The 27728-nt window shown below is 43.7% G+C and overlaps 6 protein-coding genes across 6 annotated transcripts; 3 read left to right on the top strand and 3 right to left on the bottom strand.

Moving 5' to 3' along the window:
* Positions 1-1152: 1152 nt before the first annotated feature.
* Positions 1153-2306, top strand: NCS54_01199600 (Hypothetical protein; the record flags this gene model as incomplete). The annotated part of the gene is made up of 3 exons (XM_053157249.1): positions 1153-1404; positions 1479-1966; positions 2033-2306. 3 exons carry the CDS (start codon positions 1153-1155, stop codon positions 2304-2306), a joined length of 1014 nt encoding a protein of 337 aa, XP_053013224.1.
* Positions 2307-6880: 4574 nt separating this feature from the next.
* NCS54_01199500 (Lysozyme) lies at positions 6881-7773 on the bottom strand (the record flags this gene model as incomplete). Its single annotated transcript, XM_053157248.1, has 3 exons — positions 6881-7174; positions 7235-7365; positions 7419-7773. The coding sequence occupies 3 exons, from the start codon at positions 7771-7773 to the stop codon at positions 6881-6883; spliced, it is 780 nt and encodes a 259-aa protein (XP_053013223.1).
* A 935-nt stretch (positions 7774-8708) lies between these two features.
* Positions 8709-9950, bottom strand: NCS54_01199400 (Sialidase domain-containing protein; the record flags this gene model as incomplete). Its single annotated transcript, XM_053157247.1, has 1 exon — positions 8709-9950. One exon carries the CDS (start codon positions 9948-9950, stop codon positions 8709-8711), a length of 1242 nt encoding a protein of 413 aa, XP_053013222.1.
* An 825-nt stretch (positions 9951-10775) lies between these two features.
* NCS54_01199300 (Peptidase C51 domain-containing protein) lies at positions 10776-11483 on the top strand (the record flags this gene model as incomplete). The annotated part of the gene is made up of 1 exon (XM_053157246.1): positions 10776-11483. One exon carries the CDS (start codon positions 10776-10778, stop codon positions 11481-11483), a length of 708 nt encoding a protein of 235 aa, XP_053013221.1.
* Positions 11484-15134: 3651 nt separating this feature from the next.
* NCS54_01199200 (Hydrophobin) lies at positions 15135-15664 on the bottom strand (the record flags this gene model as incomplete). Its single annotated transcript, XM_053157245.1, has 2 exons — positions 15230-15664; positions 15135-15179 (listed from the first exon to the last, which is right to left on the bottom strand). The coding sequence occupies exons 1-2, from the start codon at positions 15578-15580 to the stop codon at positions 15135-15137; spliced, it is 396 nt and encodes a 131-aa protein (XP_053013220.1). The 5' UTR covers positions 15581-15664.
* A 7777-nt stretch (positions 15665-23441) lies between these two features.
* On the top strand, positions 23442-25245 carry NCS54_01199100 (Hypothetical protein; the record flags this gene model as incomplete). Its single annotated transcript, XM_053157244.1, has 5 exons — positions 23442-23774; positions 23824-23861; positions 23926-24044; positions 24105-24363; positions 24429-25245. The coding sequence occupies 5 exons, from the start codon at positions 23442-23444 to the stop codon at positions 25243-25245; spliced, it is 1566 nt and encodes a 521-aa protein (XP_053013219.1).
* Between the last annotated feature and the right edge of the window lie 2483 nt (positions 25246-27728).

Below are 27728 nucleotides of genomic sequence, written 5' to 3'. Positions count from 1 at the left end.
TGAGAAATAGTGACTATTAAATCTCTGGTTGACCCTGAGATTAGCCCTGATACATAGTACCTAGCTGTCTCCGGCAACGATCTAAGCGCGACAATGTTGACAAGCGCCGGATGCCTCCCAGAATTGTTGGGACTTTTGGCATAGCCAAATTTAGGTGGGGGATATTGTACCTCTCATTTGCTGCATTTTAATTCCCTCGACGCCAAAGTCGTGACCGCCGCGAAGTCTTGCGGCAGCTGAGGGGTATTAAAAGCTTATGGATTGGAAATAACAGCTGAAGATTGTATCATGGCCGCTGGGGCGAATTTGTGGTGCCCAAAGAGGAGGAAGAATATGTCAAATGAAATTTTGCATAAAACATCCCTCGGTCGCAAATATCACATATCATTCTCATAATGAAGTGACTTCTAAATGGGTGGAAATCCCCCCGTTCAGAAGTACCTCTATTTTGGCAAATCAAGGACCCTTTTGCTATTCAGGGTAGTCCCCATGGGAGCGCCAGTTCCCACAGTACGCGTCTTTGAAAGCGGTCTCTTTCTGGATGCCAACTCGACTGTGATAAGGTTCGTTGAGGCTTTGCAACGGACGCAGCCATTGATTGTGGCTGCTTTGGCGCGATGCTCAAGAGTTATCGGGCCACACGAGAGATGAAACATGTGGTCCACTCGGCAGCAATCCAGAAGATTCTGGCCTAAGCGATTCCTAGTTAGGTTAATACTCTAATTGCTAGCGCAACAGAGATGGCCTCGTGGACTAGATTCTAATGTTCAGACCGGCTTTACAACAGAGCCGGAACTTCCCGCAACCATTATTCAATGCCGGGCAGGCCGAGGGGAGCCGAAACGCCCCAGTCAGGCGTCTACCGTTTGGCTGGCTGATAGGGTCAACGGGTAGGCCGTCAGCTATATCCCGGCTTCGGTATTTGCCGCACGCCATTTGCGCGATGGTTGCATGACTACAGGCAAACGTCGGGCGAGGCTGGTCGGAACCCCGTTTAACGGAGTGCTTGCGGGCGCCGGACAAAACTAACAGCTGCCAGATGGCAGCATACATAACTTCCCCCTGTTACTTGATGTTTCCAACTCGCCCCTTTGCTCTTGAACCGTCTCCTCATTCTCCCTTTGCCCCGCTCCGGCTCCCATATACGCCGCCATGTCGAGCTCATCCGGCCCCGTGTACTTCGAACTCAGCTGGTCCATCCTGAGCACCATTGGAATCGCAAATATCCTCTTTGGCTTCCTCGTCTGCAGCATCACCAAGTTTTCTCAGATAGCCGCTGTTCCAATAATAACGTCTGCCGCCGGGGCCATCGCGAACGGGCTGTGCTACTATGCCTTCTACGCCGAAGGGAACCCCACCAAGGGCAAGGCCGTGGCGTCGGCATTTGCGGACTTACTTTGGTTGGTAGGGAACTTCCCGATTTGAACAAAGTTTCAAACGTATGGGCATTTCTGGCTGACGTTGGATTGCGTTAAAAGGTCCAAGAAGCGGGACTCTCATTCTATAGCTACGTGATCTTGAGCCGTGTGCTAAGAAACGGCCGCTGGCACGTCTTTGCCAGTTTATTTTGGACCATTATGGTTATAATTTCAGCTCTCAGAATAATGATCGCCGTGACGAGAGTTAGATCAATCCTGGATGGAGATGATTCATATCAGAAAGTCATCAACAAGCTTCATATCGGCTACTTCGTCGCGATCGCCGTGGTGGAGTGCATCAGCGCATACTTCCTGCTAGCAGTCTTCGCCTCCGCAAGATCCACGTCCCTAAATGCAGCCATTGAGGCCGGCCCCTTTCGATATTTAATGCGAAGCGCTGAGGTTCGTCTGGCTCTGCTCGCCGTGATCGGCATCATGAGGGCTATCACATATTCCTTTCAGGCTGCCGCGCAGAGCGCGACGAATGTGGCAAGCCAACTGGACCGATTCACCTACACTATGGAATGCCTCTTCCCCTTCGTCATGTTGTCAGTTGAGCCCATCACTGCCATACAAATGCTCATAGTATATGCTTACTAATTTCTATCTCGTAGCATTGACATGCTCGCGTCCAGATTGGTGTTCACGGATCAGGCGTATTCGTCCTCCTCTCGAACCCAAACGTCCAGAAGTTGTCCCAGACAATTCATCTCAAATACCAAGAAGGGGGTGTATTCTGTGGCGCAAAACCAGCAAATAGTTAAGGTCCAGGGAGGTGGAAATAACATTGGCCGCACAAGCTCACAGGAGCGCATCCTTGAAGCTGGAGCATCCCAAATGACGTCCTTGGAGATCCAGCTTGAGGACAGACAGAGAGCAAGGTATTAGCAAGACGGTTAATTTTGAGGTGTACTAATCCTGTGATCTATAGAAATGGAAAAGAAGAAGCTAGAAAATGTATTAAGTCTGGGCGTTTAAATTTTTGTCGCGAAATTAGGTACCATGCAGTACCTACCTGCCGTACGCACCTACTAACTGTATAGTAAAAAAAGTCTCCTAATATAGAAGATGTATTTTTACTTATATGGTGCTTGCCTACAATTAAACCTATTAACTTAAAAAAATATTTATTTTATTAAGAATCTTATTAAGTTAAATATTATTAAATTACTTTTTTAATTATATATATGCTATAATTATATAGCACTAATATAAAATATCTTAAAATACCTTCCTTATAACCTAGCCTCCTTAAAGCTTTTTTAAATCTTTTCTTATACTAGCCTGCCTTTATTGCCTTAAAAAGGCTCTAGATATCTTATATAGAGAATAATATTATTAATGCTATATGGGATATTATAGATATTAGTCTCTTATAAAACTAGGCTAGATAGAAGAATAGTATAGCTCTGATTACCCTTTCTAATTAATTAATATGCATACCATTAAGGTCTAAGGTTATATAGCCTGCCTAGTTATTATCTAAGGCTTAGGAGTCTAGATTAGTTATCTAGATACTTGAATAAGAGGCCTTAGGCTATGCTCCTTCTTATAGTCAAGTTCGTGCTACTATTACTACCCTTGTATAATAATAATATAGAGAAAGGCCTATTAGTATATACTAGCTAGCTAGGTTTATAAAATAATATCTATTAATAAAAAATAAAATAAAAAATATTAAAAGGTATCTAGGTTTAATTATTTTCCTTAACTTTTATTAATTAATACTTTACTATTTATAAGAATAAGTATAGCTAGATTAAGCCTAAGAATACTACCCGTTGGCTCATGTGGGCTAAGGCCCAGGCGAGCCAACCTAGCAAGCTAGGTTGGCCATAAAATTGTAATACAGCCATAAAATTATGATACAGCCATAAAATTGTGATATATTGTGGGGCCCTGATTTCCCCCTTGAAAAGCCGCCTTTTTTATCCTCTGAGTTTTGGAAGCTATTGAGAGTGATTTTTAAAGGTGAAAAAGAGTAAGTTAAAGCAATTAGCGATGCCTAATGCGATGATATTGATGATATTAATGATATTTATAATAGAAGCCGCCGCCTAAGCCTCTAAGGCCGTCGCCTTTTTAGACGCTTCGCTATATAAATTTAGCTATGAGATTGTCTTTTTAGCCCCCCGGGCTGGCTTTTTATGCGGCTCTTTCTTCTGTGATAATGCTCTTAATCCTCTGTATTCCTAATATGTGGCGTTAAGGCTATATTAGGCATAGCGTAGAGGGGGGTTTAGATAGTAAAGACGGTAGCCGCGGCGATAAGGCTATAACTGGCGGTGACGAGGGTATCTTGAGTGGATATGGAGGAGGTTTAAATAAAGGGAGTTCCTTATTATCTTTCTCTTTCTTTTTTTCTTTTTCTTTATTAGTAAGAGCTAGATTAAGGTAGAAAATAATGCTATTATTACTTCTTGCGAGAGCAGTCTAGTCTATTACGCTAAGGGGTTTTAGGGCAAAACTAGCGTTATAAATAGCTTTATTAATTTCTTATAGTAATTATATATTTATTATAAAACTATTAGGCTTTTAGGAGAGGATCTAATATATAGTTAAGTATTATATCTCTATAGAATAATACTTAATATCCTTCCTTATATACTCTAGCTACTAAGCCTATAATGCCTTTCTTTTCACGCTATTAACTATGATTTCTTTATCTTACCGCTAAAGATCCTTTATCTTTTTTATTTCTTATATAATAAGGCTATAAGCGGACTAGACCTATGCCTTCTCCTCTTTCTATTAGGTTTTAGCGATAACTTCCTCTTATTACTCTTAAATCTCCTATAGACTAATATTATAACTAAAGTCACTAATTAGCTTTACTTTTTTCCCTCTTTTCTTAGTATTATATCTCTTCTTAATTTGAGCCTAGTAGTTATTAATATAAGTAATAACTATAGATTCAAGGATTATAGCCTCCGTGACGACCTTATATATCTAACAGAGTCTAGCATGCATTAGAGAGCTAAAGGTATCGCTATAGCGCTCTAAGAGGTATTTTGCGGTATCTATAGCGGTCTAGAAGTAAGAGTTATAAGGAAGGAGTAAGAAAAAGGCTAAGTTAATAGCTTACTTCGCCTAAAGCTACTTTTTAGCAAGGTATATTATCGCTAGCTTAGGATTTAATAAATAGATACCTAACTTCTTAAAGCCTAAGATAATATTATATATAATAAATCCTTCCTTAAAGACTTACTATTTTGCGGTTTAACTTAGTAATTATATTAATATTAAAAGAGACTTATAATTTACCTAAAAGCCATAGACAAAGTTAGTACAAAAGAAGGAGATATTTCCCTTTTAAAGTTACTTAGCGAGATACTTTTAATATATATTTTTTAGTAGCTAAAAGACTCTAATATCTATTAGCTATAATATATATATAAAATAAAGTAATAAAGAAGCTATAATAATATAGAATTTCGCATAATATTCTCTAATATTAAAGACCTTATATCCTATAAACCTATTAAAAATAATAAGGCGCTAAATTATTATATTAGGGGTATAAAAGATAAGAAAAATATTATATTAAATATGCTTATATATAAGATCTCTAAGGAACTTATTATAACTAAACTATTCCTTAAAAGTTACTCTATAACTTTTTATTATAAAAGATTTTACCTAAGAATACTAATTAAAGTATATTATCTACTTAAGAGTTATCTAGCTATTAGAGAAAGCTATATTAGACTAGGCAAAGTAAATATTAAGATCAGCCTCTATATATGCCTAATCTAAGGTTAGAAATATCTTAAAGATAAGCCATAGTAGTATTATATTACTTATAGCGCTACCTATACCGATAAGGGTATAGATCTCGCGGTTAGAAGGAAAAAGAACTTACTTTCTTATTCTTCGCTTTATTTATATAATAAGGATTTTAATGCTTTCCCTAAGGATCCTAATCTTAATATTAGCCTAATTAGTATTTTAATACTTAGAGGCGCTAATCTTATAACTCTAGATAGTCTTAGTTAGGCTTTTAAACTACTATTAAAGGTTATAAAAACTACTAGCTTCCTAGGACTTATAAAACTATTCTATAGCCTTAAGAAATACTTACTTAAGCTTAGGATAATTAGTATAAAAGCGAGAATACTATATCTTATTAATCAGATTAGTATTAGGATTCCTATATTAATAGAGGGTTATAGTAGTATTCTTAATTTCAGCTTTAAAAGTAAGAAATCTAGACCTTTCTATCTATATAATAAAAGCAATAATAGCTTTATCCTCTTTGTCTATAAGGACTTATAGTCTATTAACTTAGGCAGGGATAAATCTAGTCTCTAGCCTTCTTATAATCCTCTAAATAGAGGCAAAAAAGGACCCAGAGTAATATATATTAGCGGCATAAAGTAAGAGAGGTTGAGTTATACTAGCAGAGGTGCTATGATAGAGGCCCTAGGTATACCACGCATATAATACCACGACTTCCCAGGCGGCCTTAAGATTCGCCTTACTTAGCATAATAAAGATAGATATAAGAGAGGTATTTTTTACCAGTTAGTATCGTGAAATATAGCTAAAATAAGTGGTAATTATATGAAAATAAGGATATCACCAAGTGCGGGGTTTATATCATAATTTTATAGCTATATCACAATTTTATGGCCAACCTAGCTTGCTAGGTTGGCTCGCCTAGGCCTTGGCCCATATAAGCCAATAGGTATTAATATTAATAAGAGTAGTATTATAGCTAGATTTAATAATTATTAAATAATCTTTTTATTAACCTAACTAATTAATTATAAAACTAGGGTTAAAGTTCTTAGTAATTAATAATAATAAACCTAAGAAGAAGGCCTTTCTTAAAGGCCCTTAGTCCCGCGCTTAGACTAGCTTTCTGAAAGCTATTATAGTAGTAACTATAGTTATATATACCTCTATAGGTATAGCTAATTAAAGCTAATTAAAGCTAATAACTTATAATATATATTATAAGCTTAGCTTAGGCTTAGAGTTAGATATATAACTTGTAATAAACTATAACTTATAATTATAAGCTATTATAAAGTATATAAAATATATTTACTTAAATATATTAATATTATAATTACCTTAGCTATTAATATAACTTAGTTATATTTAATACCTTAAATATATTCTTAGATATAACTTATACTATTATTACTTAGACTATACTTAGTATTTCTTATTAATATAAACCTAATATAATTAGTATATATCTTAGGAATAATAAAACTATTATAAATATAATAAGAAATATAATAAAAAAATAATAATATATTTAGTTCCCTTATATCGGGATACATATGTACTTATAAAATAATGCTAGTTTCTTTCTATATCAAATAGCCTTTACTTACTAAGCATAGGCTGACTGCTTTGTTGCAAAGCTTACTATTCCCTCATGGTCACCAAATATAAAAGAGCCGTCCCTGACAAACTCAACCTATGCAGCAGATGCGGTAAGGAACCATCTAGCACTTCACAGGAAGAGCCTTCTCGCTCGCCGCCTTCTTAGCCAAGGCAATCTCAGCATTGCGCCGACGGACGAGTCCTGGGAGCTTCCTCTTGCCCGCGTAAACCCACTTAGGCAGCTCCCCAGAAATCACAGTATTAGGCTTCTCGCCCTTATTGAGGCGCTTGATAAGCTGCGATCCCTCGGCGGCACCGCAGCCGACGTTGAAAGACCAACTGACCAGGGCACCGAATTGGTTTTTATTGAGGGTGACTTTGCTGCTGACCATTTTGGCGATGCATTTCTCGAATTTCTATCATGATATCAGAACTGGTCATTTGACATGTGAAGACGGACTTTAAGATGGACTTACTCTCATGTCATCCGCGAGAAGCTTCTTGCCGTTGGCCTTTGATAGGGGGATTGGGTATTTAACATCAGTGCACTTGGAGTTCTTGCAGAGATGACCGTAGCCTACGGTAGGATAGCCAGCAGCATCCTTGTCTATTGTAACTGGTTAGTACGCCTGACAGCCCCAAGAGCAAGACATCACCGACAGATATGAGGAACGAAACCCTCAAACTCGCCAATCAGGTCCACGGTAGCCTGGTTAGACGACGGCGCAGAGCAACCTCCGCCGCACTTGGGCTTGACGTATCCATTGGAGCCCGTCTTGACGTAGTAGTCCGAGACGTAGCAGCCATCCGAGATCTTATCCCAGATGGTATTCCCGCTGATATTGGTGCCCTCGGTTTGGCAGGTGATTGTGACGTCGGTGCCCTTCTTCAACACCTTCTTGACTCCATAGCTGGTGCCTGGGCCAGAGCGACACTTGACGTCGTCGCCGGTGATGGGGTATGCGGCCGCGAGGGAGGCCGTGAGGGTAGAGAGGGCAAGGAGAGTGAACTTCATGGTGAGCATTGTTCTGTAAAGGGGAAGTTGAAGAGGGTTGAAGGAGGTTGATGAGAATCAGTTTAGGCTCAAGAGGCCAGGACAAACCCTTTATGTACCCAAGTCTTAGTACTGTACAATATCAAAAGGCGGACAAGAACCTTCGGCCCTCATTTCCACCTGGACCCTGAGAAACAATCCGTCATCCCTCCCCAAGACGCCTTCCCCTTTGAGCAGCTGAAGAACACAACTGCCGGTATTCTAGACTCCTTCTTGCACAATAAGACGGGGAGACTAGTATGCCGATTACTACGTTAAGTCTTGCCCTACGCCAATCCACCGGATTGGGAAGCTACTCAATTGCTTGAATGGGATCGCGGTGGATGTGGGGACTGGTGAAACATCTCGGAGATTAGCCCCGATTCTGCAGGAAAGACGGGGAACTTTGTTTCTGTGCGACGGGCCGAACCTGAATGTAGATCCGTTCGCTATTCGAAACGGCGTGTACATTCGTTGTTTGCGGAAATTTCCGTCTGACATGAAACGACGGGCTGTGGGCGTGGAGAGATGCATTGATTGGGGTTTTTATCTGCAAGCGATACTGAGTACTATGACATGATGAAGGGGCTGCTCCTTGAGTTTGACCCTCTTAATTGCTTTCTGAATGCGACGTCAAGCCAGGTAGTTAAGTTCCAAAGGCATGATTGATCAAGGCATGTTGCGGCTAATGTGGTTGTTCAGCGCCGGGACAGGGGTCAAGATAAAGCTCTCAGGCGGAGGGTTGCGCATAAACGAGACCTAGTAATACTATCCTGAAGCAGCTCAATCTTAGGTCTCAAGAAGATAATTGAAATCAAGAGCAGAAGAGATAAACAAGAGTCGATGCTGAGCCAAACATCCCGCTAGCGGTTCAACCCATAAAGATCCTTTCCCATCACAGCTACGTCTAACGTATTCTAATTATTTGGACCATTCAAAATCCAACTCAGATTGAATCTCCTCCACACTATCGCTCTATGATCCTTCTCCGACCCTCCAGCCTGGTAAAAGTCTGTCTCAACCAAAGCACCAACCTTTCGATCCGCTGTTTTGGTCAAACTCGAGTAGCCGCCCTCAAACCCAACACCTGAGATGGGAGCATCAGAGAGCTTCCTTCCGTAGTTGAACTTGTTCGCATCACCGTCGTAGCTGATCCGTACGCGCATGTGTCTCCGGCTGCTTTTGTGCGCAGAGTTCATGAAGAGCGTGCGCGCTGGTCCGTTGGCGTCCTTTTTGTTGTAGAGGAGAGTGGATGCTTCGCAGGCAGGGTCTGGGAGACCCTTGTCGAGGACGAAGGGGCTGAATGCAGACAGAGAGCCTCGGGCGACTTTACGGTATTCATCATCGTCAGAGGCACGGTCGTTTCGGTAGAGTTTTCCGTCAGGGGTTTGGGCGACTGTGCCTTCAGATCCGGCACCTTTGAGGGATTGGTAGGACCATGTGCGCTTGCCGGGCTTGCCACGGCCGATGATGTTTCTTCCTTGAGCGGGAATGACGAGCTCACCAGAGGAGAGAGTGATGCCGATTCCGGGACCGATAGCATCCCATGACCATCCGTCAGGTGTGAGCTGCTTCGTCATATCCACAGGTTCAGACCAAGTCTTGCCGTCGTCGGCGCTCTGGGTGAGGAAGATATGACGTCTTCCCTCCCAAGAATTGTTGATCTTCTTTGTCTTCTTTCCGCTGGGGAGGGTATCACCGCCGTTTTGGCTGTAGGCGCCGTGGTTCCAGCTTAGGAACAGGTAGATCGTGCTTCCGTCAACCACAGGCGTGGGATTTCCCCAAGTGCCATCTCCCTTTCCGACCACCTCTCGGAGGGCATCCCAGTCACTGGGGCTCTCACCGTGGCTGTTGGTGGTCTTGGTGCGCTTGCAGACAAGATTGACGTCTCCGTAGTCACGATTGTTGTGCCGCCGACCTTCGGCGAATGCGAGGATGCGGCCGGTAGTTGTAGTAACTACAGCGGGGATCCTGAATGAATGGAAACCAACGCCGTTTGGAAGCTTGTCTGCGTTGCGCATGTTGGAGCTGCGGAATAGGGCGAAGCCTTTGTGGTAGGGTGTTTGATTCTTGGCTGGGTCATTGACGTTGGCTAAGACGGTGCAAGCCGTGAGCAGCACCAAGATCAGAGCTCTGAGGGAGCTGTTAAAGCTAAACATTATGTTTGCCATGAGGATGTGATTTCACTTCTCACTTAGCCATCGGGAGCAACAGATGATTATCGTCACATTGATATATGAAACTATACATGCTTAGATAGATGACACAATCGTCAGAACCTTGCCTGTCGGGGAATTTGGATGAATGATGACAACTGATTGACTTCAGGATTTACCACCGACAATATCAACAGTTTCGAATAGATCACCCACGTGCTCAAGGACATCCCTTGACTGGAGAACACCACAATTCTTGTCAGTGCTCATTAATCACATGCAGATCAATTAATGGACGTCCTTCCCAATGTGGATAAGGCTATGCAGACGATCATGACCCCTGTTTTTAGTTTCATGAACTGGAATGAAATGCCGCGATGATCCTCCGCGGTGAAACAACTAAAGAGGAAAGTGGTCCGATACCATTTTGAGATACGTCCGTGGGAGCTGAATGAAGAGCTAATATAGAGTAGCAAGGGCCGTTTCTGAGGCCCAGAGCACTGTCGATTGGGGGAATACCGGGGATGCCGTTCTATTCCGGAACCCTTTCGAGAAGGTTCTTCAATCTTAATATGCAGGCTGCCAGAAAAGTTCCGATGACCGTTAATCAAATGGAACAATGAATTCCTCCGTCTGACAGACTGAGGCTTTTCAATCTGTCCGTCTTCATTTTGATTTCGATCGTCAGTCGTTTGTCGTTATGCTCTCCCTCAGCTGAAGGGGTGATAGGTGTTGGTTCCAATTTCTATAAAAGTGAAGCAACCGTCAAGTTCTCTTTCATGTTCAATATCACCAGCAGTCAAGATAACTTCTTAAATACCTCCAAAAATGAAGTTGACAACTTTCTGCGCCTATGCGCTTGCATTCATTTCTACTGGAGTTCACTCCTATCCCGTGACCAGCGACAACCTCAACTGCCGCTCCGGCCCAGGCCCGGCCTTCGCCATTAAGAAATCCTACAAAAAAGGCCAGGATGTCACTATCACCTGCCAGACTGAGGGTGACAACATCGAGGGAAATTCCGTCTGGGATAAGACCTCTGACGGCTGCTACGTTGCCGATAAATACGTCAAGACCGGAAAGGACGGCTACGTCAAGGGTAAATGCACCAACGTCCCCAAACCTCCCAAGAACAACAAAATCCCAGGTTCTAGAGTCAACGACTATCCCTACAAGAACAGCTGCGGCCCAGCGGACAAGTGGCTCTACTTCAAGTGCCAATGCACCAGCTTCGTGGCATGGCGCGTGAATGAGCGCCTGGGCATCAAGTTCCACAACAAGTACAAGGGGAAGGCGTGGGGAAATGGGAATCAGTGGGATGAGGCTGCCAGGGCGAGTGGTGTGAGGGTTGATAATAAGCCCGTGCCGGGGTGTATTGCTCAGACGGATGCTGGGCAGAAGGGACATGTTGCTTGGGTTTCTGCTGTTGATGGCGATATGGTCACAGTTGAGGAGTACAACTGGAACAACTACAGGGCTTATGGGACACGCAAGGTCCACAAGAGCAAGTTTAGGTACATTCACCTCAAGGTCTAAGGGGTCTCTGGTTGTTGAACAGAGCAAGGAGCGTGGATATGGGTACGTGGGTCCTTTGTAGAAGTGACATTGAGATATTGGGAATTGCCATGTCGACATTATCATTCTTGAACAGCTATATAGTTTGCGAGTGGATTATAAGAGGTGGAGCAACGAATTTGAAAGTTTAGACCTGAGGGCAATGCAAATACGCGACACCGCGAGTCTGCCATATATCAAGTGTTAAGAAAGACAATGTGCATTGGGTTAGACTACACAGCAGCGTTGATATGAACAAACGGAATTTGACCCGTAGGAGCGAATAGCCTCAGCGCAAAGGGTGAGGATCGTCTTATCAGTACATGTAATAGGATTTAAGAAGCTACTATACAGTGAAGTAAAGGAAGTCAAGTGCAAACTACAGTGGAAAGCGCGTTGAGACAGCTCTACCCTGCTGCTCACTTCTGAACCAGCTCGCTCTTATAAAAGATGTTGCAGCGACGGTCACCAGCCTTGCCAGACGCGAAACCCAAGAATAGTCTGGGTTCCCCAGCTGCAGTCGTATAGACTCCCATTCCCTCTGGCTCGCGGAAGCTCAACGACTGTCCCGCTTTAGTCCATGTAGGACCTTGGTGAACCTTACCCGTCTTCAGATTGATGCTCGTCACCTCCGAATCGACAACGCCGCCGTTGACATCGTAGGCCGTGCCGGTGAGGACATACATGTACTGGCCATACGCCGTGTATCCCTGGAACACAGACGACCGGCCTTTCCAGGTTGGAATCTTGAAGTCGACGACAGGCTTGGAGAAGTCGCCTTTGGTAGCGCTCATTAAGTCATATACCGCGATTCGCTTTGCACCTGAGAGGGTGTACCGAACGACTAATGTGTTGTCGACAGGATTGATCACACATATCATCGCCGTGGACTTTGGAATAGGTTTGAATTTTGTCAAAGCGCTGGATTTGTTCGACAGCGTCTTGCCATTGACGAACTTAAACCGTGCGAGTCGCTCGCCGTAGCCATTCGATTTGGAGTCGACCTCAGTCCACAAGTAGGTATCTTTCCCGACAGCCTGAGCGCCGAACGCAACGCCATGGCCAAAACCGTTCAGGTACATGTGGCCGAGGTATTTTCCGGAAAAGTCCAGCTGTGTGATGCAGAGGTCGCCTTTTTTGATTGGGGTGCCATTGCGGCGCTGCGCGACGAAGAGGCGGCGGTTCTTCTGGTCGAATGCGAAGCTCTGCTGGACTGTTTCGTCGTGGAGGGATTTATGACGGAACAAATCATGGGAAGGTGCTTTGAGATTAAAGTATGCTGGTGTAACGGCCCTCTCTGCCAGAGTATCAAGAGTTGACCCTCTATGAGTTGATACGAGACCGCTGGTGAGACCGCTTGGATTCTCCGGGATGGTTGCTGAATGTGCAGGTGTAAAGGGAAGCGAGATGAACGTAGTTGCAAGAGCAACTACCAAGTTACGAGGGCAAATCATGGCGTGTCTTGGTGATCGAATAAGTTTTGATAAATGAGTGACTGAAGACTGAAGTGAACCTCCGATAGAGGATAGAGGTTTAATGAACTCCTTATATGTGGGAATGGGTGCAAAAGGTCAAAGAGATCGGCAGGCATTGAAATAAGCGCGTAACGACGTGCAAGCGATCCTCAGGGATTTCGGCCTAACAATCAACCCGACTTACTTTAGTGGCAGTAGCGGCAGTCAAAGCGCCTTGATGTTACAATGAGTATCAAATAGGAACTAGACCACTTGCCTATTACGTAGTGTGGAGAGTCTATCTCTACTTGAAACTATCATAATTCAACAGCGAGGAAGTAAAGATCAACCACTGGGTTGAACCAGAGGACCGTGACTCTGATTGAGCTTTGGTTGAATGAAGAGCTGGGGAGCACCGAGGGCCTGGGGTAGAGTCGGTTTCGATCGAGGGCTACACAAAACTGAATGCAGAGAATATCGCGCGTCGGAAGGAGCTCCTTACATAGAGAACTGTTGTCTCAGAATACAAATCTAGGACTAATCTTTGCAAGCCTTACGTCTCTCAAGTGGAATGTCCCTGCGTTTCAAACTAGGTCAAAGCTATCACGAAGCCAAGCGCCGACAACACAATGTCAGACTATCCCAGGCAGTCTCCTCCCACGCGATATTGCTGTCCGCGGATCCGTGGCGGATAAAGACTTGTCAATGCGTGGGCATGGTGTACCCGTCATGTTGGGCGACCCTGCGCGCCGTTTAGCAAGGACTGGGTGTGATGCTCAAACAGTACTTGCGCCACGGAGGCTGCTGTTGCAGCTGCGAATCTTTGCCCAATGAGATCCTGGACTTATCTGCTATAGGAATTTTCGTTGATCTGCTCCACGAGGCGACGGATATCGTGGAGGCGTTCTTGGTAGTGCAACAGCATTCTGGGAGCCTCTTTGATCTCGCCAATTCGCTTTGAAATGGTATTGCAAGTCGAGACTAGCTGGAAGATGGCAGCGGTGACCCCGATAACCTCGGCCATGGTGGGCAAGGTGTGATAGCAAAAGGGTTAAATAGAGAATATCCGATTTGAACGGATATGGCCAGAATTGGCGGTAATGGGTTATGGTCGGGAACGTACTAACCCCTCAGCAGAGCCCCATACCCAAACAAGGCAGCAGGCGAACCATGGGACGCACGGGTTGGTGGTCTCTTATTTAGAAGTGTCATCCGTCGGCTCAAGCCGGCCCTTCGACTTCTCGGTATCGTCGAATGGAGTGCAAGAGTTACAGAGCCTCGTTAACTATTTGCTGCATGCTACCTGATTAATGAGCTCGCTAAATTTCAAGTCCGCTTCCCGATGCCGTTTCGCTTGTGATTCCCAGGAAGGCGTGTTATCCGTAGAAATTGGAGAAGTTGTTCTGTCAACTGGCGTACGCAGCTCGTCTCGAAGGGATGTGAATTCGACTGCCATATCGGGGTGCTACTGCTTAAGATCAGAGATATCTCCGCGCATCTCCATCAGCAGACCGATAATACCACCGCAGCCGAGTTCAAGGAGGCGCAAGGCATGGTAGGCGCCCTGTCCGACATTTAGAGCAGTGGCCGCGGCCATAGAAGCCAAGCCAGTGGAGTCTGCAAACATGCGCTGCTTGTCGGTGTGCTTCAATGATCGTGGGCTCACAGTGGGGAGGAGCTTTATAGCTTCCCACAGAAACAGACTTGATTCATCCCAGTTTAATAGCCACATATTTGTGGCTATATTGTAGGTGGCTATTAGTTGCCTTTGGCGTAGAAAAGTGAGCATGGACCGAAGATGGCCGCTCAACCGCAGCCGGTGAGCGGCGTCTGAACAGATGCAAAGGGCATTGGCGCAAGGACCGGAGTCTCTTTCCCAAGCTTATGTCAAGGAGAGTGTTTGTTCTTTTGTGTTTGTGATAGATCTGAGTTCAAATCAACCCCGCAGGCAAATTGCGGCCTTCGGCGCGTACGGCTCCGACGGCCGCCTAAGACTGAGTATTAAACATCTAATGGCCCCAATGCCACATTCTAGTAGCCCGGACCCTCAAAGAAGGTAAATGCTTTCCATTCCCGCCCTAGAGCGCAACGCACTATCTGTAACTGGAAGCCAGCCGCTGCACGGCAATATCAAGGCATCCAGTCAGTCCGAATGATATCACCTCTGGTCAGGATGTGCTTAGATAATAATGGGAATGCAAGAAACGTCGACGTTGATGAGGCCCTGTGTAAAGATTAGCGGTTGAATACATGATGAATATGAGGAGTCCTTACGTTCTGGTCGCCGGAACAGCAGGCGGCCTGCTGGTTCTGGTTGCAGAACTCGGTGATGGGAACCGAGGCGGCGCCCCCAAGAACCGCGACTGGGATGGAGAGCGGCGAGCAGTTGCCGCCGAGAATGTCGACGTTGCCAACGAGGTTACCGACGAGGCCGGCGCCCTTCTGGGCTTGCTTGGAGGCAGAGTTGCAGCAAGAAATCTGGTTTCGGCCGTTGTTGTTTCCAGAGCACTGAGCGACGGCCTGCTGAACGGTAGGGCTCTTGGAGCCAGTGGTCTTGGTAGGGGCAGCTGCCGCAGAGGCAGCGAAGGCGGCAAAGGCTAGAGCGATGGTCTTGATGGCGTGCATTTTGACTGTGGCTAAGGGGACCGCGAAAAGAATTTTGAAAGGCTTGCCGGTTGGTTGGATGAGAGAATGATTGAGTGATGGTGTTGTTGATGTGATGGAAACAGAGATGGATACCGCAGGCGGAAGGCCTATTTATCTTCAAATCGATGGCTATCTGAGTTCCGGTGTGGTCAGTTCACCAAATGGATGCCCCTTACCACTGCTTGCCGGCTCGAGTCTGGGAGGCGCCTCTGAGTTGCTCGGTTCCTCGAGACATTGTCCAACAAGCAAGATTCTCTGGTATCTTGGTCTACTTGCTCGTTTGGGTGCACCACACCGAGCGTGTTACAATTCATTTTGCCAAGATATGCCTCACCGCTGAGGTGACTATGTAGGTTAACGCCTGTCTCAGGATAACACTCAGAAAAGCCGCTACCGGCCCAACCAATCTTGCCATTTAGCGCATTCGGCTAGCGATACTATTGCATCTGCCGTAGGGCCGGACGAATAACATTCACATCTAAGTCGGTCTTTTCTTTTTTTTTTTCAATCATATTGGCGATCCATCGGTCCGAACCATTTTCGCCTTGTCACATTTGCTGTTGAGGCCCTCTTCGGCGGCCGAGGCGGCGGTCAATAATTACGGTTATCCGACGGAGTAGACATGGGTTGCCCGGGGTTGGAACGTCGTGGTTGGTTATCTGGGGAACCCAGCTCAACAACGGAGGCAGGGCCCAAAAGCAACAATAGCGCCACAAATGAGACAAATACAGGAATACTTCGATCTAATTTGGTACCACTAAACGCTAGGGGGCAATCGCCAATCCTAGTGAGCAGCTAGAAGACAAGCTTGCCTTGCGACCCCTGAAGCTACAGGAGCAATAGCTGGAGGCCCCCCGTAAGAGAATGAAGCTTGTTGTCACGGCAAGTACCTGACAAGGGTCATACGATGTGGCGTTGATCAACTTGCGCAACAGCTTTTGGGCCCTGCCTCCGTACTCTTTATTGTCATGCCGGGGACCAGCCCGACCAACATCCAAGACACCAGCTTTGACATAACAGGCCCATCTCGATTCATCATTTTGGGGAGTGAAATAACTGGGACATGGGTAGCAATGCACGAGAGCCTCCGCAACAGGAGGAGGGTCGCCCTCTCTTCTCTCCTAGTCTTGCCATCGACGCCCCGAAGACTAATAAAAGATTCGCAAGAAAATTAAAAAACATAAGATCTCTTCTTGAAATATATATAATAGAATGGGAGCTGGAGGCACAGAGGAAAACTGCGCTTTTGAAGAAACTCCACAGGTACAAACCCACCTACATAGGCTCGTGAACTTGCAGGAGCCGCGATTGTGGCGAATATCGAGACATGTAGTTGCGTCCACAGTGCAACCGTCCCTCGAATGGGGTAGGCCAACGATGCGGGTGTTATCACAAAGGACCGCTGTGCAGCCGAAAATCAATAGCTCCAGCTTCATCACTGCCGATCCCTAAATCTCAGAAACGATCGTCTTTAGCTCTCCGACAACCAGCCATGCACGTCCACGACTTCCTTCCTACTGACATCTAGTTTTTCCTTTCAGCTCATACTAGTATTGTATCATCACCATACCTGGGGAAGGGAGTAGCTGTGTGTGGGCATGGGTGCCAGCGCCTAATTGGTTCGGCATTCACCGGCTGACAGGAGACAGGTGAGCCCGGTGAATGCCGGGCCACTTAGGGTTCTGCGTGTTCAGTCGATCGCAAGCCACCAGCCGTGCATTCTACCACTTCGTCTCTCCCCGCACATTGCCGATCACGATCGGCCCACACAGACCCTAAGGCCAGGGTCAAAGGGGTCTACAGCCCCCAAGGGTTAGAAATATTCTGCAGGAACTAACTAATACCAGGGTTGAAAGCCACTCCACTCAATCCACGTAGTGGATCCACTCATGGATTCTACCGTTCACTCCACTGGCAAAATTCAAGTGGATTGGCTAATCGACTAGAATCCACCAAACGATCTCGTGGAGTTGGGTGGTGGATTGGGTGGATTCGAAGTGGCACAGTTAGAGGCGCCCATAATTTTGCAGAGACCCTACCAGTATCTAATGCTCCCCACCGCCGCACCAATCCTACTACCCTATATCGAAAACATGATGAAGCTTCCAGAGAGTGCGATTTTACAATACGCAAATTGAATAAGGCACTATTCGAATGTTATATGCTTTCTCATTCCAATGATATAGATCTTCACTTGTGCGCTTAAGATTTGCTCATGGAATCCCGCATCGTCATAACGGCAGTTAGGCATTTGTACATAGTCTACTGTAGAAAGTCGACAAATTCGGGGGCTTGGCAAGTGGAACGGCGCTAAGAGCCTTGAGCTATACCTAATTAGGAATGGCACAACTGTCATCATTCGACTTCAAAGCTCTCGAAAATATCGTCCAATCTCAACAAACTCGGACACCTTAGCGTGCCATAGCAAGTGGGGCTGGGCTGCAGAACCAGCCCACCACCCAATTTAGCCGTGTGGCCAGTTTCAACTTCCATCCTTCCGCACCACCCCTCAATTTGCCGTCGACTGCTATCTTTTGGCGGTGACGATGACTGCATCCGGCTTTGTGGATATCATATATGTGTTCCTTGGCGTTGAGGGCATTCCGAGGCCTAGGCTGACCAGTCAGATGCCACAGATGACTTCGAGACCGCCGCTCCCTTCGAGGTCGGACAGACCTACCGCCTCGAGTATCGACTGCCCTCCTCCCCGGACCAAGAAGAAGGGATTTCCCTAGGAAAAGAGGGCTCTCATCGTGGCTGGGTTAGAATGCGAAGTAGGAAGCATGTTAATAATATCCTGAAGCAAGGAAAACAGTGTTTCTGCAAGGTTGAAGGGAAAGGCAAGTGGTGGAAGAAGACAGACTGGGTATTAGGAAAGGAACGAGAGTGGCAGGAAGGAACGGGGTTCTTCTGGGCTAATAATAAAGATAATAATAATTTTAAATAATAAGATAATATCATTTTACATAGATAACTTCCCTGACCTCTAACGATCGAGATTTCTGCGAGTTATCTTCTTAGAGTCATCGACTAAGGTCTACCTTCTTTCCCAGACTCTTAATTCCCTTACCCGGAGTCTTTCCTTCAATCTTATAATAGCTTCCTCATAATATCTCATCATCCATAATAGCTCGTCATCATTAGCTTCTAGTAATTCCTCGTTATCACATAATATATCCACGACGGCTTCTTCCTTAACCTCAATCTCTGGAGCAATCTCCCAACCAGTAAAGTCAATTTGATTAGATCAAATATCCTTAATATCAATGAAGCAATCCTCAGTCCCATCTGGCCGGATACTTATCCCGCAGTTTAAGAATAATTTCTTTACTATCTCAATTCCTTCTGGCGAATTCAGCCTCTTCAAGGCTACAAATGTTCTGGGGGACGGGCCAGATGGCGTTGGCGGGGGCGAGGACGCATGCGGCCACGGCAAGGACTGTCTTAGACAACATAGCGGAGAAGAGATCTCGGGCGGATACTAAGGAGTGACGAGGACAAAGAGTGAAGCGAAGACTGCTCCTCCGGGTGCAGATGGAGTTCATCTGGATATATCAAGAGAAGGGAAACCAGTTGAGGACAAGGAAGCAGATTATGTACCTTTGACAACATGCTCATCGGAGACCTCTGCCATGAGCGTCGCGCCCACTTTTGGCTACAGCTCTTCTGTGGCCAACTGGAAAAACAGATTGCGTCCATAACCGGGTTTCTAGTACCGGCTTCTACCATATATAAAGGTTTACCGTCTCGGTTCTAAAGGCTCTTGCCACTCTGGATGCCTTTAAGTGCTTCGCCAACTTGAGTACCCCCATACTCCCTGAACCGTCGGGCTATATATAAGGCAGATATTTTACTTTCCACAATCATAGTATCACTATTAACTCCTTTTTGGCATATTTGAACCTCCCTAACTACGGACTGTGTAGCTTGACTATTAAAGAAGCTCCAAATCCATCTTTCTTTGACCGTCAAATTGACCCGAAAACCAGTACCCTGGGTGAAGCAGGGTGAGAATGACCGACATCAGGGTAATTGGAATGCTGTCTAGAGCAATAAAGATGCCTTCTTTTGATGCCAGGGACCCATTAAATCCGTCGCTCAATTCTGCAACCCTCCAGCACGAGCGGAGAAAAAGACATGCTGAAGCAATAGCAGCGTCTGTCAATGTAATATTTGAATCAGCCAATGCCTTTGATTTTTCCATGCTTGGTTGGGTTATATGTATGCCACTCACCGAGCATAAACCACCGCTTAGGATCTGTGGCTACCCTTTCCCTGGTACTCCAGAAGAGAATGAATAGCACAATGCAAAATATGGCGGTGAAGAAAACCTGCGTAGCAAGTCCAGCTATCATGAGGTTCACGCCGATGGGTTGATCGGCATAGATGGCGGCCAAGGAACCTCCCACGCCAATGAAAGCAAGACACATGAAGTCTCCAAGAATAAAAATGGTGGAAAAGAGCTTAGGACCGACGGGTGAGAAGCAAGTGGCATTGAAGTATCGTTGCAAGGCGCTGATCCCAAGATACAGTGAAGACGACAGGAAGGTGGGACCAAGAGTCAGCCCAATGATAAAGCTGAGAATAAGTCAGCCAACAGGCAGATTGTGGTAGATGAGTCAGTGAGTACAAACCCGATGTACGCATTTTTGTTGCTTTGGTTATGGGTAAGCTGGACCTTGGCAGCGTAGCCAATAAGTTCCAGGAGCAAACCCCCGATCATGCCGATGGCATAACCATAATATCTCCAGAAACGAAGGACGAGAATACAATGTAGAAATAGGAGTATGCAAAAAATGGTTAGAAAGATAGCGTTTGCAGCTAGTATTGGGACGAAGTTGATTGCCCCAACACCGTTAGGGGCAACATGATTGGAGTCGGTGGAATTCATACTAGCTTAAATGTGTGGGCTTGAGGGTTTCTGAACTGGAATTCTGAAATGATGATTTCTTTTGTTCATTTATCTATCCTTATAGCTTCATGGTGGTCACTATGAAGTCCCGTTTACAAGACCCACGCCATGTCCGTCTGAATCGCGAAATCTACCGCTTAATTATATCCGTGGTTTGTCCGCGTAATTACCGCTTAAGTCCCGCGTAAGTCCCGCTCAACCACCGATAAGCTTTTCTACTCGCACCCTTTGCTTCCGACAGGGAATATTGCAGAATAATCGATAATTAGCCACCCGCCGCCTTATCTGTTCTGAATTACATCGAAATGCAGCTCAAGAGAGGAACTCAGCGTGGGTCGTGCGACTTCTGTTTCCGGCGAAAGGTCAAATGCGACCGCGCAGTTCGAGTAAGCCAGGGCCACCAAAGCTGCTCGCATTGTGAGCTACGCCAGGCCCCATGCCGTCTTGATGACTCCGACGACGCTCGCATTCAAAAAAGAAAGCGGCCACATGATTTTGATTTCAGGGAGTCTCAAGACGCTGTAATCAACTCGTCTCCCACCACTTCCCAGCCTCCACTCTTGCCTTCAACGCAGCACGGCGATAACGCAGCTCCCACTCCAGCATCGTTTATTCACTCTGCAGCCTCCTTGACAGGGCCAGCAACAGGCGAAAGCCATTCCAATCAGAGTCCACCTGTTAATTTCGAAATCTGGGATCAGCTTCTGGGGATTAGCTCAGACAGCACTTCCTTTCTCGACCAAATATTTATTCCGGATCAGTATGATTCGGCAGACTGGGCTGATCAGATGTTGATGTTGAATGATACCAGCCAAACGCTGGGTGCCAACAATGCTGAAACAGGCAATGAGCCGCGCCGTGACGATGGACTCGAGACCGCTCCGCATTCATTCTCATCAGAAGCACAATGTATCGACCAAACTCTGTTTGACAATGCGTTGCGCGCGTATTTTGATATTGCCGCCAGCTCGATGCCCATCCTTTTTGAGGACTCTTTCTGGGAGGATTACCGCTCTGGTCGATGCAGCCGTGCGCTTTCAAGTGCTGTGGCGTGCCGTGGAGTGCCCTTTATTCCGACAGACTTGGATAACTGGGACCTTCAGCAGCGGCTTGCTCGTCAGTTTCAAGACGCTATCTTTGAGACTCACAACAGCCCGAATCATGGAGGGTCAGTCCGGCTAGATGACCTGGAGGCCCTCGCACTCATGGTGGGCTTTGAGTACGACGCCTCATACGGGCAGCCGCTTCAATCACACCTCGCCAAGCTTTTCCTTGGACACGACTCGCTCGTCATGATGACTCTGCAATCCGAAATCCAGTGTCACCATGTCGCTTCATCATCGGAACGGCTGATGTTTTCAAAGGCCAACGAGCGCCGGACGCTTCTTTTTTGGCACGTATACGGCCTGGACGCCTTCCACACTCTCAATCGCAAAACCAGTTCACGGATCCGGGATGATGATGCCGAAATCGCCGAAGATTTATCTTTAAACAAAACAGAGGGCTACCTCGACACTATGCTCAGCCTAGCAATGGTTGCTCGCAAAATTGCCCAGTCTCTTTGCAATGGTTCTACAAGACGTCTGGGGATCAAGCTTAAAGACTTGGGCGGCCTCTATGCTGATCTTCAAAACTGGCGGGCTGGTTGTCCAGCGCATCTACAAATCCGGGCCGGTGTTAAAGCCAACCCTTTGTCCGGGGCATCAGATCCACGTACTAATTTGCGTCGTGCGGCTCTCAGATGCCTGGAACTCAACTGTTACTTGCAAATAGACGATTGTGTCGCCAAGTTTGGTCTTCGGGAACAAAGCACATTGGATGAGGAGATTGCTGCCCTACGCATCGAGTCCGAGACTCTCCGTGCAGCCCATGGCGTTGTTGAAATAGCCCAATGGGCAAAACAGACCATGATTCAAGGAAATTCCGGCACATCTTACTTTCTGATTGATGCCGCACCTCAAATGCTACGAAATATATGTGCTGGTACCTGTTTTTGGATGTGCCTTCGGGGTCAGGGGCCACCTCGTCTGCATTCTCCGTTTCTCAAGCACAGCGCAGACCAAAAACAAAGGGGGGATGATGATCGAGGTGGTCCTTCGGATAATCGACATGTTAGGAACCACCTCGATGCAGCGCAGAGCCTACGAGAAGCCGTGGCGGCGGCGAGTTCCCACCAAGATACTGCTGGGCGGCTTGCGCAGCTTGACGGCCAGATTGAGTTGCTTCAGGGCCGTCTCGACTAGAGTTATTGAGTTCTCCTGCTTTAATGTGGCTTCCAGAGGGATTAGCGTATTTGGGCAATTCATGATCAATTATAACCTGGATATGTTCATGAGATTGGGGCAACGCATTTACGAGTTTTTACATCCATACCCATTTGTTTTGATTAGCAAGGACCTATTTGATGGTGGGGAGTTTGAAAACGACGTCCAATGATTATTTCAAGGATAATGCCCCATGTACTGCTCGTACCGTAGCCTGGATGTGTTCTCAATTGCGATCTTACACGGCCAATGTTGTATAAACCATTTGATCCTGAGGGCACCGGCTGGGTGGAATTGAGCCATGGCGAATTGTCTAGACCACCTAATTCCCGTCTCCACTTAATTCCCGCTTTCCATCGACCGTCTAACGTCCGCTGTCTTCGGCGTCAAGTATCGGACCGCCTAATTACCGCTTCTGGCGATCTTGGCTATGGCGGGCCGAATGCTGCGAGACCAGCCACGCGGGAATACGTCAGATTAGCTTGACCGAAGATGAAATATAAAAATCTATAGGAGAATCGATATTAAACTTACCATTCATCACTCACGGCTTTTCATCTCTCTCAAGGACCTACAAACATTTTTTACCTGCTTCGTCAGAATGAGCCTCTCTTTGCTCGGACCCGTGGTCCCTCCTCCACTCAACCTAGGGTCAGTGGGAATCATGCACCCCGTTCTTGCCAACCTTTCCGACACCTTGAACACGGCATTTCGGGATCATGATGGTTTTGCCAGTTCGATGAGCGGTGAAGATTCAGTATCCATCACAGTCTTGTCCACTGATGCCGGCAACACTCCCTTGTTCGATTTCCATTACTCGTCTTCCAACCTCAACGAGAGTGCTGGGAGCACTCTTAATGTTACTCAAGACACGGTGTATCGAATTGGTAGCATTTCGAAGCTCTTCACTGCCTACATGCTTTTGGTCAACTACGGGTGGGAACATTGGGACAAGCCAGTCACAGATTTATACCCGAATTACGTGGGCATTCCAAGAGTACGAATGATGCAATTGACTCTGTGGACTGGGATGAAGTAACCATTAGTTCCTTGGCGTCTCATCTTTCTGGTATTGGGAGAGACTGTAAGTGGCTTACGTCTTGGTTGCCGGAAGTCTAGTGAAATGAAGCTGACTTTCCGATAGTTAGCAATGGTGACTTGGCGAGCCAAGACTTCCCCAGGGAAGAGGCTGGTCTGCCAAAGCTTCCGTCAAAGGATGTTCCTGATTGTGTGGGAAACTCCACTCTGCCGCCCTGCAACCGAAAAGGTAAAACTACTCTTACCATTGCTCTAATTGTTTCGCACGAGCCTAACACTTCACGGGTAGAATACTTCGAGGGCTTCACTCAAAGACATCCCATCTTCGCCACCCATAGCACACGCGTCTACTCGAACGCTGCCTACCGCATTCTGGGTTATGTACTTGAACGCCTCTCCGGGAAATCGTATCACGATCTACTACAATCATCTGTTGTGAAGCCACTGCGTCTCAGTGGTACGGGCACGGAGCGGCCAACGGCCCACAATGTCCCAGTGATTCCCAACGGCGATAGTGCGTGGTTTCAAGATACCGGCGACGAAGCACCGTAAGTTTACTCTTAGCCTCTCTCGCACTCCTCTATCCTGATGGTTCCACTGACACCGCAACTAGAACCGCAGGATTGTATTCCCCCTCACTGGATTTGGCTCGTTTTGGCCAAGCAGTTCTGCAGAACCGGCAACTGTCTCCGGCCTTTACCAGGCGCTGGATGAAGCCCACTTCTCACACCGCGTCACTGAGCTTGTCCGTTGGAAGTCCCTGGGAGATCCACCGAACGAGGAGCAACATAACCGACGGACGTGTCATTGACTTGTACACAAAGTCTGGCTCGCTGGGCAGGTACAATTCGTTGCTGGTGCTTATTCCGGATTTCCAAATCACATTTTCTATCTTGACGGCTGGCATCACCGGCAGCCCCGCCATAAAGGTAGCCACAGAATTGGTGACATCGTCCCTCCTGCCTGCTCTCGAGAAAATCAGCGGCATCCAAGCCTGTGAGAACCTCTGCGGGACATACGCGTCAACCACAAAGCAGGAAAACTCCTCCATCAGTATCACGGCCGACGAGAAAGGGCTTCTAGTTAAAAGCTGGGTCAGTCGAGGCGTCGACATTCAACAAGTAGCAAAAGGCATGGTGGAAGATGGAGAACAGCAAGCCATACGACTCCAGGTGACCAATCTCCATACGTCGACGTCTTCTCATGGGAAAAAATCCGGTCACGTTTCGTATCGGGCACTCTTTATGACAACTTCCAAAGGCAACAATTTTCACATCTTGGATGATGCCCCAGAGCAATGGTCTGGTGTTGACAGTGTCAACTATGGGAATGTTGCTGCCGATGACTTCGTTTTCAGCCTGAACCGAGATGGTAAGGCTGCAAGTCTGGAAGTGAGGGTTCTGAGGGAGACCTTCAAGAAGCAGAAGTAAAATGGGCGCGATGACGCGGGCTACGGCAGTGTTTATACCTGACTGTCCACCCTTAGCCTTCGTTTTTTCGTCGGTGGCTAATGGACATGCCCAGGAAGGTCTGGATATCCACCCGCTTCTTTGTGTTGGCGATGTCTTAACTTTTCCATATCTGTTCTCTTTTGTTATTTCTTCCGTTTTGTTAGTTAGTACTATTAGTATAGAATACGGAAATATAAATCTTTGAATATATTTTATAAATATATATATAATCTCTTAAAAAACCCTTAGTTATTAATAAAAAGGTATTTAACTTAAATATAATATTATTTAGAAATTATATTATTATTAAATTTATAAAAATAAGTTTTTAATATCTTATATTTTTAATTTAGATTTATAAGGATTTCCTTCTTATTTATATTATATTAAGAATATAATTAATTAATTATCTATTAACTATTATATAGTATTAATTAATATATATCAAGCTTTAAACTTTATTAAGTAATACTTAAAGCTTAAAATATTTTTTTTTATAAATATAATTACTAAAAACCTAAATAATTTAATTATTAATTACTAATATAAATTAATATTATTTTATTAATTAATATTAAAAAATAATCTCTTAGGTAATTAGTTATAATACCTTAAAATAATTAAACTAATAATAAAATTAGTTTTAAATATATTAAATATTTTAATTAATATATAGCTAATTAATTATTTCTATTTTATGATTGTATAATTTTTAATAATTATAAAAATATATTATTTATTAAATATAAAAAATATAATAAAAATATTACTTAATTTTATATATTATATTATATATTTTATATATTTTAATTTTTTAATATTAAATGCTTTAATATATTAAAATAAGCTTATAAATAAAAAAAATATTTAATTAAGTATTATTAAAAAATAATTTAACCTTATAATATACCTAAAGGTAAATTAAAGTAACCTAATAAGAGAAATATACTTTTATATATAATTAAGCTATAATGCTTAATACCTTTTAATGCAAGAGTTAATATTAAATATACTTTATAGATACTTCTATGCTTAATATTTTGCCTTAATAAACCATATCTTATTAAGAATATATTATTAGCTAGTAATAATAAAAGTAATTAACTTACTTTTTATTCTAATAATAATAGATTATTATTAATAGTAATAATATAGTATAAGATAATAACTCTTATATAAATTACCTAATATATTCTCTCTCTTAATAACTCTAGCCTAAAAGTAATTTAATATAGGACTATACTTTTATGCCCTCTTAATATACTTACCTTATTAAGGCTAAGCCTTAAAGCTACCTTAAACTACCTAAAGTAAACTAGCCTAATAAGACTATTAGAGCTAAAGAAGCTCCTTATAGTCTCATAACCTTTATTAGACCTTTAGAGAGTCTATTTAGTAGCTTTTAATTACTTCTTATTTTAATTATAAAGTATTTTTATTAATAATATATAAGAGTTTATTAAATTCTAAGAATAAATTCTCTATAACCTCGCTAGTTATATTAAATATAATTACCCCTTATATATTAAAAAATTAATATTTTTTATTACCTTATAATAATAAGAAATATAATTATAAGAGCTTTTTTACTTTATAATAAGGGTTTAAATAAAAAGTTAATAAGTAAAAAGTTTAATTTATAAGTTTCTTAATAAATAAGATAAGGTTTTAAATAAACGTTTAATAAAAAATTTATTAATTTAATTCTAAGTAAAGTTTTAAGATATAATAATAGTAAATATAATATATAAATATAATAAATAACTTAGTTAAATTACTAGGAAAATATTAATATATAAATAATAATTAAATTATTAAGAAGTAATAATAAAAATAAATTAATATAATTAAGGATTAAATATTATAATATTTATAAAAAACTTAGCTATAATATAAGAATTTATTAAGTAATAATTATAATATATAAGAAAAAATATAATAAATAATTTAAATCTTAAAACTTAGGATATTTAAGATATTTACTTATTAAGCATATTATTATTTTATAACTTTATATTACTTAAAATAAGAATTAAAGTATTATAATATATATAATATACAAGTTAGCTATATAAGTAAGTTAGCTACTTTTCTTAACCTATCTAATTAAAATTATAATTAAAATACTATAAATTATCTAATTAATTAAAATTATTTATTATATTCTTCCCTAGATATCTTAATTATCACCTAATAGGTCCTTATATTATAGCTAGGCTTATTATAAATATTATAATATTAAATACTTAGTTATATTAACCTTTTTTAATTATTACTTTATAATAATTTAGCTATTATTTATATATTAATCTTTATTTAATTAATTATATATCTTTTTTCTTTTATTATTATTACCTCTTTTTTACCCTTTAGCGCTAGGTTAATATCTTATTACCTCTTAAAGGTCTTTAATCTTAGCTATTAATAAAATAACTTTATATATAATAGCCTTAATTTCCTTA

The sequence above is a fragment of the Fusarium falciforme genome, chromosome 10 (genome assembly GCF_026873545.1).
Source record: "Fusarium falciforme chromosome 10, complete sequence".
In the NCBI taxonomy this organism is placed as follows: domain Eukaryota; kingdom Fungi; phylum Ascomycota; class Sordariomycetes; order Hypocreales; family Nectriaceae; genus Fusarium; species Fusarium falciforme.
The sequence above is the reverse complement of the archived record's forward strand: the minus strand, read 5'-3'. Positions and strand labels throughout refer to the sequence as shown.